General features: G+C 50.2%; 1 protein-coding gene across 1 annotated transcript in view; it reads right to left on the bottom strand.

The window, feature by feature from the left end:
- Positions 1-12,820, bottom strand: part of LY86 (lymphocyte antigen 86) — a 68,372-nt gene that overhangs the window by 32,340 nt on the left and 23,212 nt on the right. Inside the window, exons 2-3 of the mRNA XM_062187324.1 lie at positions 4,674-4,760; positions 3,178-3,306 (exon numbers count right to left, since the gene is read on the bottom strand). Coding sequence (XP_062043308.1) covers positions 3,178-3,306; positions 4,674-4,760 — 216 coding nt within the window. The remainder of the gene's footprint in view (positions 1-3,177; positions 3,307-4,673; positions 4,761-12,820) is intronic.

Here is a 12,820-nt window from a genome sequence, read left to right as displayed (position 1 = left end):
TATAAATGCTGGCTGTAGGTGATGGCCCATGGTTTATTTTTTATTTTTTTAATTTTTTGACAGGCAGAGTGGACAGTGAGAGAGAGAGAGAGAGACAGAGAGAAAGGTCTTCCATTTGCCATTGGTTCACCCTCCAATGGCTGCCACGGCCGGCATGCTGTAGCCGGCACATTGTGCTGATCCGAAGCCAGGAGCCAGGTGCTTCTCCTGGTCTCCCATGTGGGTGCAGGGCCCAAGCACTTGGGCCATCCTCCACTGCACTCCCGGGCCATAGCAGAGAGCTGGCCTGGAAGAGGGGCAACCGGGACAGAATCTGGCACCCCAACTGGGACTAGAACCCGGTGTGCTGGCGCTGCAGGTGGAGGATTAGCCTATTGAGCCACAGCGCTGGCCGCCCATGGTTTTTAATTTCTAACACAAGATACTTTTTTAAATTAATTTTCAATTTCTTTGAAAGGGAGATGGAGACAATGAGAGACAGGCAACGAGAGATCGTCTGTCTGTTGGTTCACTCCCCAAATGCCCACAACAACTGGCGTTGGGCCAGGCTGAGGCCAGGAGCCTGGAACTCCATCTGGGGGTCTCACATGGGTGCTGGGTCTCAAGTATTTGAGCGTCACCCGCTGCCTCCTAGGGTGAGCATTAGCAGGAAGTTGGGTAGGAACCAGAGCTGGCACTCAGACCCAGGCTCTCTGATATGGGGTGTGGGTATCCCAGGCTGCATCTTCACTGCCGAGCCAAATGCCTGCCCCCAATCAAGACACATCGAGTCCCTGCAACACAGCCTATAAAGCAAGGAATCCCTGCAAACTGCCAGCTGTATACACATTATGCTTAAGAAAAGAATGCTGAAGCTCATGGAACCTGGAGGCAAACAGGAAAGTAGTCATTCATTCAGTTTCCTGTATTGTTCACTGTCCAACAGGTTGAAACCCCTGGGGATGACTTGTGTCTCTCAAGGGGACTAGGCCTGTTGTTCGTGCCTCCATCGCATGCATCACACACACAGCAAGCTGGAGGAATCTTCATTGTGTGCATCTCTAATGTCCTCAGTCAGTCACAATGTCCCTGAAGTCAGGACATCCCCTGGTGCATCTTCAGGCTCCCCAAAGCACTTGGCACAGGGTAGGACTTAGTCACTGTAGGGGTGGGGAGGGAAGGGGAGGGCTGGCAGTGGGTGAGGAGTGTGAGGTCGGCCCAGCCTCAGGCAGGCAGGAGAGGTTAGAGGGGGCAGACTCATGGGCAAGCACATGAGTGGCCTTGATGAATCAGAAGTCTTTGCAGCCAGCTGAGAGGAGCACTGGCCACAGAATCTAAGGCAGGCTGGTTAGCAAACGACGAAACTTGCAATCGGAAACCAACCGGTATCACTAGGCAGGGAGAGTTCTTACAGGACAGTTTTCAATGAACTCCTGGGTGCAAGCCACATTCATCTGCTCCACTGTTCTTTTTTCACTCATTCAGTCGTTCAATGCGAAGGAGATGGGGCTCTGTGAGCCAGCCTGCCTGGGTTCGAGCCATGGGGCCCTCATCAGCTCTGTGACTGTCTCCGACAGGTGCAGGTTGCTAAAGCGTTCTTTGCCTCTGCTGCTGCACCTGTGCAGTTGGCATGTTAATAGCGCTAACTCCTAAGATCGGGCTGGAAGCAAATGACTCACTGGCTGGGAAGCCGTTAGAACATGACCTGGAACAAATGCTTGGTGACGCTGGCTGTTGTACTCCTGTGTGTGTGTCTGTGTTCACCTCTCCCTGGGGGTCCCACACCTTTGAAATATGGTGACCCTTATCTGCAGATTCCGCATTCCCAGGTTGTGCATCCAGGCAAAAAAAAAAAAAAAAAAAAAAAAAAACCACAGATCAAGAAATATTTGAAAAAAAAAGTTGCATCTGGACTGAACATGGGCAGATTTTCTTCCTTGTCATTACTCCCTCAGTACTACACAGGGCAACACCTTACACAGCATTGGCATTGTATTAGGTGTTTTAAGTCATCTAGAGATGATTTAAAGTATACAGGAGGGCATGCGAGGGTTCTAAGCCAATATTGTGCCATTGTATATGTGCGACTTGCGCATCTACAGCTTTTAGTATCTGCAAGGGGTCCCGGAGCCCTTCCCCTGAACATTCCGAGAGATGAAAGTGCCAGGGGTCAAAAGACAAAGAGATTCTACCCCACCGTCCAGTGCAGGTGACGCACGAGAATCCCGGATCACAGATGCGCAGAGCAGAGCTCTGAGCGCATCCTGGGGGGAGCAGGAGAGGCTGAAGCAGGCATCCAAGTGGCCCCAGGCTGCCCCATACCACCGCAAAGTGAGCCAGCTTCCATCTGCTCTGTCTTCCCCTTCCCGAAACTCCCTGTTCTGCATCCCCTTGGGAAGAGGACTCCAAGTTCCTCTAGGTCGTCCATTTAAAAGAACAATTGGGCCATTTCAAAACTGTGTGCCTTTTCAAGTTCTTGCTTCCTAGCACGCAGGGACATCAATAAGGGGGAGTTTCTGGGCTGTGGGAAGAAGGGGGCGGAGTAGCTCCTCCTTGGCCAGTGGGGGTTACGAAGGACTCGGGACAGAAAGAACAGGGGAAAGAAAGCAAGTGTTGGGAAGGAGAGGGAGAGTGGAACCAAGTCAGGGTCTTGGTGAAGATGTGGGTGTGGACAAGGCAGGGAGGAGAGGCAGGGGCAGGTGGGGGGGGGTGTCTAGTACTCTGGGGTACGTATGGCAGAAGTTGGAGTTAATGATTTAGAGGAGAGGGAGATAAGACAATGGGTTTCTGCTCCTGTACTTTGAGTCCAGCTACCTGATGTCCGCATGAATCAAGGACCCCAGTGGAAAAGGCCAAGGGGCCGCCCTGACACGCTGAGTGTCTCAGGGTTGTTGGGAGCTGGTTGGTCCTTCTGCTGCCAGCCCTTGTTTCTTGGGTGCCGCTACTCCCTGTCCCACTTTTCTGCTGGGAAATCATCTCCCACACATCCTTTCACTCTGGTCGCTACAGCAGCCCTGCAGGGCATGCCTTCTGGGATGGGCCTGTTATGTTTGTCTAATGGACGCTGAGTGAGGGTGAGCCTGTCCAAAGGTGGAGGTGGGTGGAGCTTCAGCTCCGGTCTGGGGGTCCAGATCCCAGAGGGCAGCTCTGTTCGCCTCTCGGTGGGCCTCCACGTGCAGGAAGCAGCGCGACACTCACCTCCTTTCCTTCTTCCACAGAAGGAGAACTTGGGGAGGTCCTCCTCGCAGATGGGGTAGGAGAAGTTCAGAACAGACACCCCTTTGGAGACGAGAGTCACGTCCAGATACAGCTGTCGGATGTCTTCTCCTGCAGGAAGAGAGGAGCAGCTGGACTCTGAGCGCACGCCACGCTGCAGGTCAGCACTCACAGCGGCGTGGCACTCACAACGTGGTCCACCTGTCTGCTCTACATGGGGCCACTTTCTTCTTTCTTGGCAAAACCATGCTTAGGCTGAGCCCAGGGGATCCTGACGGCATGGTACAGAGTGCGCTTTCTCAGCTTTGCCTGTTGGGGGTAGAGAATGTATCTGCCGTGCTCGGCTACCCTCCAGCTATTTCCCATAATAGATGTCTGCAGGTCTGGCTTGTAGAGCCATGGCCATGGGTGTGGCCAAGCTTGCCCACTCGGACGGCTTGTGGTCAGCTACTGCCGCACGGCCACACCGGAAGCTTTGGTCTCCCCACCTTTTCCTCCATTGCTCCCTATTATGTTGCTCCTGCTCCCCTGCCTTCCTCTCCTGTTTCCTTCGCTCCTCAAAGCGTTTCCTGAGAGAGTCCACATACGGTGCAAGCTTCTAGAACTACAAAGATGCACGCAAGTTCCCTCCAGCTTTTTTTCTGGAATGATTCCTCACGCTGCATTTATTAAATCCCTCTGCTCTGGCTTTTGATAAAACTGTTTCAGAAGGGTAGATGCTCCAGTAGCTAGAGCAAGTACATCGACTAATTGTATTGGCACAAATAAAAATGAAGCAGTCCGAAAGTTCACGGGCGCATTGACTGGGGTGAGCGAGCAGGCGGCTCGCTCCTCTGCCTGTGTCAGTGTGGAAGAACGCAGCGAGGCCGAACATCTTGGCATCTGATCATTGTTCACAGCCCTCGCCTAGCTTCCTGCTGGACAACCAGCTTTTGACTTCTTACTGTTGAACTCTTCATTTTGTGGAGCCATTAAGCCTTGGACTACAATTAAATATAATTGTATATAACATAGTTAAAAATACATGATCTCAAAAAAGAAATAAACTGTTAAGTTAAAAAAGGTATGTATTCAGCAAAAAAGAAGAATTCACGTTAGCTCTTTGGGAAATAGCGGCGCAGTTGACAAACCAGGCTCCTGTGGTAGATTGAGCTGCTGCGAGCACGAAGCCTAAGCTCTCTCCCGAGCAGACAGCACCACTTTAGTCTCCAAATATGTTTGTTTCTGGGAATACTGATTGCAGGTGCTTACATCATCCAAATGAGCGCCTCGAGTCTTTTCAGTGCAAAACTCCGCACTTAATGAGCGCTCTCCTCTAGCCGGCTGTTGCTGAGAGAGACTTGAAAATGGAGATGGAAACAGAGTTAATTCAAAGGGTGGCGGGGGAACAGCAGTTCCACCCCGCCGTCGTCAGCTGGGTACGTGCGCTGGCAAGGGCTTGTGCGGTGCTATATTTCATGGCAGTAATCTTTACTTACTCAGAATGAGTCCAAATCGAATGCTGAGATTCGGCTTTAGTTCTCTGGAACACTCGTCAATGGATAAGCCGAAGTCTTGCAAGGGATCTGCCAAGAAGAAGAGCACAGGCCCATTGTGAGAACATTGTGTCCTCTGCTAGCTCAGAGCCAGCATTCGGACCAACCGGATTCATTGTTGGTGAGAGCCACTAAGACACGCACAAAAGCATGCTGCTCAGTGCTTGCTTTGGGAAGCCCAGGGCACTTTCACAAGCTCCCAGGGTCTGTCAGCAGTCACTCTCACAGCAGGGCAACGTCACGGTCACCTCCAGCAGCGTCTCAGACCATGGAACGGGCACTGAGTCTTCACAGCTGGTTTACATCTTTGCTTGTGAAAAGCTTTACCACTGCCTGGATTCTCTGAGTTCTTGAACTTTCGGCCTTCAAGTCGGCTCATGGATCGTGCAGAACATTTCTTACAAGTTTAATTATCATTCATCATGATAATTAAAACTGAGGGGATACATTCAGATTTTCAAGTTAAGACCATTTCCTCCATCCCATCCTATCTTTTTTTTTTTTTTTTTTTTTTTTTGGACAGGCAGAGTGGACAGTGAGAGAGAGAGAGAGAGAGACAGAGAGAAAGGTCTTCCTTTGCCGTTGGTTCACCCTCCAATGGCCACCGCGGCCAGCGCGTTGTGGCCGGTGCATCGTGCTGATCCGAAGGCAGGAGCCAGGTGCTTCTCCTGGTCTCCCATGAGGTGCAGGGCCCAAGCACTTGGGCCATCCTCCACTGCACTCCCGGGCCACAGCAGACAGCTGGCTTGGAAGAGAGGCAACCGGGACAGAATCCGGCGCCCTGACCGGGACTAGAACCCGGTGTGCCGGTGCCGCAAGGCAGACGATTAGCCTGTTGAGCCACAGCACCGGCCTTTATCCCACCCCATCTTATCCGACGGAACCAGCTTTCCCCAAATCTTCCCTTGTCTGCGAGGTGCTGTGTGAGATAGGAGAGGGCTTAGAAAGATAACGCATGTTACATGTGTTTTCTGCTCATTCAAAAGGTCGATGGTTCATCTCTACCTCAGAACAACGTTCAGAAATGTTCTCCTGGCCTGCCTGCCTTAGCTCACATCACAAATACCTCCCCGACGGGGTCGCGCCACGCACACCCAGCGAATCCCCACCACGTTCGATTGCTCCTGTGGAGTTAGTTTCCCATTTCAAGCTGGTTGGCCCTTTTGGCCTTGGTCTGAATACTCAGGCCTTGCTCATTCCCATCTTATTTGCAAAGGCCTCCCGACAGCGCCCCAAATGTTCTTTAGCATCTCTGAAATCTTAATACAGTTTTGTCTGAAATATTTTTAAAGATTATGTGTTTATGTTCATTGCAAAAAAAATTATTATTATTATTATTTGAGAGACAGCAGGTTCTCATCTGCTGGTTTCTTCCCCTTAGCAGCTGGGGCTGGGCCAGGCTCAAGCTGGGAACCAGGAACTTAATCATTGAGTTTCCCACCTGCAAGGCAGGGAGCCAGCTACCTGAGCCGTCACCTGTTGCCTCCCAGGGAGCACATTAGCAGGGATGAGCTGCCCACTTGACGAGAGTTTTCCTTGTAATTCTGCAGGCTCCCCGGCACCGCCCAGTCCCACACACAGTAAGCGCTCGGTGATGGGTAAGTGGATGGGTTGCCTATCGAGCTGTAGATTTCACAGTTCCTATCCCAGCCTTCTGGACGCTGCCTTGTGAAGCTGGGGCCCTCTGCTGCTCTGTTTCGTCTTTGCCATCTGCCACTCGAGGTGCCAGCAGGAGCTGGAGGCTGGAGCTGGAGAAGCGAGTTGCTCAGGGTGACCAGCAGTGCCCATCACCCTAGCAGCTCCAGGATCCAGCTCTCGTTTGCATCTTCCCAGAACCAGAGGAGGCTCAGCTCTGAGGGTCCCCGAGCTCCTTCTGTAACATCCCCGTCCTCAGTATCTGCATCTTAGCCCTGCTGGGCTCCTCACTCAGGCATCCCGGGTCCAATACCCCCAACCTCCTCCATTTGCTCCCCCAGCCCTCAGGTGCCTCAGGTGCTGCTTTCTCACTGATCCAGTTTTGCTGTTTGTTCTCCAATAATGGCTTCCATAGCCAATTCCCTAGATTAAAGTATTTCTGTTAAAACAACCGGTATGGTCTTTGTTTTCCCGACAGGACTGAGGCTGGTAGAGCAGTGACCATGAGAGAGAGACAGGCACACTTTTCCTCACCTCACAGACTCTGGGAGGTTATATTACCTTCCCCAGGATCCCACACGACAGTGTCAGTATCAAGATTCAGAACCAGCAAACGGCTGTCTAGTACGGGGCTAGTGATGCCCTCAAAGTGGAGATGGAGACGACAGTGCTTGTGATAGTTCTGTAATTCATGGAATTGCCTGCAATGATTTGTGTGCAGGCACTCGACAGCTCCAGTTCATGATTGGAAACCTCGGCTTAGCTGTGAGCTCCCACTTGCTGGTGGGAGTGTGTTCCAGGCGGTTTGGTCATTCACACTGGTGACCTGGAAGACACATCAGCACTGTGACTCTGCCACAGCCGTGACACAGTTTCAGCCTTGCTGATCCAGTGCAGGTGCACTACTGTTTCATCAAAACGCTTTGATCTGGTAATTAATTTTCTTGGGCAGGGAAAAACTGGGTGTGAATTTAGGTTGCACCTGAGGCAAAATACAAGCGATGAGGAAAGTATTGCTTAGTCAGTTAGCAGTCAGAGAATTACACGGAATGTTTATCAATATTTTAAAGGTATAAATAGACAAAGCGAGAGTGGGAGGAGGGAACATAGCGTTTCCTTGGGAGTGGAAAAGCATTGCTGTTGGGAAAATGATCGTAATAAGGAGCCAAGTCACAGAGCCAGAGGTGGCTTCTCTTGGGATCTGGAGGTAGAAGCAGAAAAGCCTGATTGCTTTCTCAGTGAGCAGGGGCTTGATGAGCCCCGAGCAGTGATGTCAGGTGCGGATGCGACAGCCACGGCTCTGAGCAGACATGGCATTGCACCCTCCTGGTTGAGCTGACCTCTGTTCCTCCCATCCGCCAGCCCTTCCCTCTGAAACTCACACCCTCACCTGTGTCATTCTGTTGTCCACACAGGCCCTGAGCATGCCCCGTGTGATCTGTGTGCCTCCATCATCTGTCTGTTGGGTGCCACTAAGGCAGACTCAGCGGCGTTAGGGACGAGCGTAACCTCTGGAGGTTGTACTGTACTGGGTCCCAGGTCATCGTTTGCTGAATGAATAACACAGGCAACTTGCAGTAAACTCCCTGAGCGCTTGAAACTAGGGTTTCTCAACCTATCGCATGTGAAACTTTTTCCAGGTCGTGCTTTGTCGGGGGGCTCTTCTGTGCATCATGGGACGTTCAGTTGCATCTTGGTCTCCACGCACCAGATGCCAGCACCATGTCTGCTTTCCCAGCTGTGACAACCAAAATGTCTCAGACGTCATCAACGCTCCCCTGAGGGACACACTCACTGCTTGAATCACCTTTGTGATTACCAGGCTTTATCTAGACTGCAAATGCCTCAGAATTACCCACCAAAAAAGGGTGGTCAGTTAGACTTTTAAAGTAGTTTTCCTTTTCTGATAGGAGATGTGATGAGCAAGTGAGGAAGGGAAAGACTCCCCCTGGGACACTTCTGTGACTTTGAACACCTTCGCGTTGCGTCATCTGACTTTGGACCTTCTAGACCAGGAAAGTTAATGAGAGTTTGTGTTCACGGGGCTTCCGGGGCAGGGCCCAGTGTTTCCTCCAGGTCCTGCTTTGCAGAGAGGCAAAGGAGTCGAGGAAAGAAGTAAGAGCTTCATTGTGAACTAGAAGCTCTGTTTCAGTGTTTGTTCTGTGGCCTCTGTGTCATACCTGCTCTCTTTCGGTACCGTCAACACCTGTGGTGTCAGCCTAGGAGAGGCTGGTATTGCAGTGAGTGAAGCTGGCAGCCCTGAACCTGCCCCTGCCCCCTGGGCATGCGTGTCCTGGATGGCGGGCTCCTGCAGGGCCTCTGAGCCCAGTGCTGCTGGAGGTGAGGAAGAGCCTTGGGGAGGCCGCCAGCCAGCAGCCATAACCAGATCCCTCTAGAAGAGCTTTCTTGTACATGCGTGCAGTAGACTAGAGACGGGTAAGTAAGCTCAGCGCCGAGTAAGCAGGGTTTTGACAAAGCCCAGCTACAGAGCTGTCTGCATGCGTTGTGCTCTGTTAGTGGCCTGTGTTCTCGTGGGCTGAGCTGAACCCTGGCAGCAGTCATGGGGTGGACAGCTTTGGCTCGGTCAGTTTCTAGCCAGTGGTGGATCTTCAATTGGAATCGGTAGGAAGGAAACAAAATCCAGTCGTGTAGACTCTGGAAGCACAATTCCTCAGGACAGGTTGGTGCCCCATGTTGGGCTCCTGCTTGGTTTGGAATCAGGCGATGCTTGGATGTATATCATTACGGCCTGGAGTCCACACATGTGGCTCCACCACGTCTAGACTAGTGTTTGACCAAACAGTTGGGCACCAAAGCCAAGCCAAGGCGACACATGCAATTCACTATCATGGAGACCTTGTATGTCACATCACCCACGTCTTTAATTCCCCTTCCACAGTGCCTGCAAAGCCTTCTTGCTCTTGTATGGCCAATAGTCAGCTTGGGATTAGTGGCTCTGTATATTTGTAGGATAGACCGATTTAGCTCCTACCACCAGCAGGTACTCTACAGCGTGCTTAGAATATAAATATTAAAAGAAGGCGTCTTAGCCCTCAAGAGTACTATGAATTGGGATATCCTGGTTGTGTGAAGGTACAAAGAGTGAGCCAGTGACTCTGCTTGGGGAGCTGTTGATAACACCAGGGGGAGAAGGTGACAGATCTGATCTGTGTCTGTATTGAGTGCAGTGATTTTCTTCCTTTCCATCCAAATCCTGACATCTGGGGAACCTTATCTTCTCCTACCGGGTCCTTTCTCTCTGTTCCTAGGAGTTTATGATCGGAACCAGTTACTTGTCATGAGACATAGACGGCACTGAATGACTTGGTGGATTATAAGGGAAGGCCCTGCCTCCTCCAGTGTCAGATCTCGGAGGGGGGCCTTTATATTACAGGAGATTCCCTTGTATTCTTGATGGCTCCCCCTTTGCCAGCATGTCTAACACACACCTCCAATGGCAGGTGCTAACTCGGTGTTTGCAAGATGAATGACTCTCTGCTTTCTAGAAACATGTTTTCATCTAATTACAACTTCAATGTCAAGAAAATGTTAATTAATCAAAATGTTTGGTTAATTTCCAATAAAGGATCTCGTGAGAAGTTTGTATCTCACGAAGTAAGATTTTGGCTTCTCTCTCCTTCCTCCTGCACCTGCACAGCCTCGCTCAACCATGTCCTCTCCAGGTGCCAGCTGGGATTCCACCGTCTGCCCTTCCTCTGATCTCCGTGGTACATTGTGTGTCACCAGCCAGTGTGGAAGTATTGCTGCTTTGCCTGTTCGGAGCTGCACTAATAACTTTCAGATAACCAGAGTCTAGTACAGTGGACATGCCTAACAACGGCAGTTGGTTGGATAAGATGAAAGGAGAAAGAATCTGGTAATTTGATGATAACTGAAGGTCTTAGGAAGTTCAGATTTTATTTCCAGCTTTATTGGGTGCCAGCAATTTCTTGGGAAGCCGCCAGGCATGTCCGAGTCAGCCTCACACATGGAAATGCTCTCTGGGAAGGTGCTAGTGCACTAACTTTGCTACGGTATCAGTGGGAACACTTGCTTTGGTGCTGTGGACGGAGTTTCTGAGTGAGCAGCAGGTACTCCTCTGTATCTGTCCGACTTCTTTCCCAACAGAGCTCGCCTTTGGTTTTGTTCTTTAGTTTAGCTGATCACCAATTCGGCAAGCCTGGGCTCCGTTCAGGACACAGATCTGGTTGAGCGTGGATCTAAAGGTGTGCCTTCTTGGATGGCTGTCTCTTCGCTAGGCGCTGTAACTTCTATGCGTCCAGGGCCGTTGTAGATCCCGGAAAGAGTGGTGTTCTAATCTTCCGTGAAATGCACGTGCTTGGAATTCGTCTCCACTCCAACGTGAAATTAACTTTCCTGTTTTCTGCCCTTGATGCTGCTGTGTTTCTTTTCACCCAGTTCCCTCTGTGCTTTTGTAGAACAAGCAATAACGTGCCACGCGGTAAATGTGTTCTGACTGTGTTTGTCTGTTATTTCCCCATCTCTTCTCTTTTCCACCTGTCAAATCTAATTACTATGGAGAGGCACAGCAAGGCCCCCTGATGGGTCTTTATTTCAAACAATAGTAGCTCTGCCCCCATGCAGATCTCTTTGGTCAGCATTTCATTGGGAATGGATCGGCACATTCAGAGTCCCACAAGGGGTCTGGTTTCTTGTTTCCTCATCCCAGGTAAGTGGAGGGTGTATTAAAAATGCGTTAGCATGGTCCCTGATATCAAATGCGACAAAAACAGCATTAACAGTGTCACAATGGACTAGCCACTGTTTGTGATGTGAGAGAGTAAGAACTCCAGCACCCTGCAGGCCGCCTGCTAACCTTGGCAAAGGCAATTGTTGGTGTGAAAGTACCTTTGGGCTGAAGAGCTGAAAGTTCTACATCTTACATTTGTCTGCTTTTAACTGCAAAAGACAGGCTGTTCATTAACACAGGGGATTTGAAAACATTCATGGAAAAATGAAATTAAACAATAAATTAATTTTCATGCAAAAACTTGAAATCCACAAAAAAGTTCATGGAAAAAACATAATGCAAATGTTATGTATATGTTTCACAGTGTTTTGTACCAGAATAAACTTATCTTTTAATTTCATTTTCCCATGAACTCTTGACACTATGCTTGTGATAATCTTTCTGTTGATGGCAAAGAGGAAGGAAATTACATGATCCCTTCGGCCCCGGATTTCACTGCCCCAGAATAACTGAGGGTTGGCGTGTGACAGCTCTGGGGCCCCAGGCTTCCTCACACAATGGGTAGTTCCCCCTGATCTGTGTTTGCTTTCCATGGTTTCAGCTACCAGCAGTCAACCACGAGCCAAAAATGGTGATGGAAAATTCCAGAAAGAAACAGGTGACAGGTTTGAGTTGTACACCATTCTGAGGGGTACTATGAAATCCTGCACTGACCTGCACCATCCCGCCCTGTGTCCAGTGTCCTCACACGGGCGCTCTACCTGCTTGCCTTTCGCCCAGCAGTCATCTTGGGCATCAGATCCACTGTTGTGCATGGCAGCACTCATGTTCCAATAACCCTTCTTTTACTTCATGATGACCCCGAAGTGCAAGAGCAGTGAGGCTGGCAACTCAGACACTCCAGAGAGAAGCTGAAAGGGCCTCCTTGAAGTGACACGTGCAAGTGCAGTAAGATACTTTGAGAAAGCGTACATTCATATAAGCTTCATTTCAATATGTTGTTGTAATCACTCTAGTTATTAGTTATTGTTGCTATTCCGTTACTATGTGTAACTGATACATTATACTTTATCATAGGCACATATAGGAAAGAACACAGCATGTGTGGGACTTGCTACTATCTGTGTTTGGGGCATCTTCTGGCAGTCTTGGAAGTTGTCCCCCACAGGTTGGTGGGACAGCAGAAACCACGTGACCTGAAGTGGCAGTGAGGATGAGCTCTTGTCCGAAGTGCCTTGCCAGTGCCTCCGCAGAAACGATGGCCCACTTGAGGCTGTCACACTTGATGCTTAGTGTCTTGGGAACAGATCAGCAGTGGACACCAGGTCCGTGATCTTACTGTTTGCTGCCAGGGGTCTCCAGGATTCCACATAGCACAGAGGGCACACTAGAGGCTGTCTGTGGGAGACAGTGCATCTTAGTGGCTTGAGAACAGGAAGAGCATCCTACTCCCTCCCTCATTTTACTGAGTACCTGCCATGTGGTAGGAGGAGGCTGGGCCTGGTCAACAGCAAGGAAGCAAAATCAGAAAGTGCCTCTGCTCTCAGCCGTGTTCTAACAGGTCGAACGTCCTTAATTCAAAAACCCAGAAACTGCCATGCTCCAAAGTCTGAAACTGAGCGCCAACACGATGTCACAAGTGGCCATTTCGTATCATGGAGCTTTGCTTCATGCACAACATTATTAAGACTATTATATCAAATTGCCCTCAGGGTATGCGTATAAGGCATATGTGAACATAAAT

The sequence above is a fragment of the Lepus europaeus genome, chromosome 3, assembly GCF_033115175.1.
Source record: "Lepus europaeus isolate LE1 chromosome 3, mLepTim1.pri, whole genome shotgun sequence".
NCBI lineage: Eukaryota > Metazoa > Chordata > Mammalia > Lagomorpha > Leporidae > Lepus > Lepus europaeus.
Note: the sequence above shows the minus strand (reverse complement) of the source record. Positions and strands in the feature narration are given on the sequence as shown.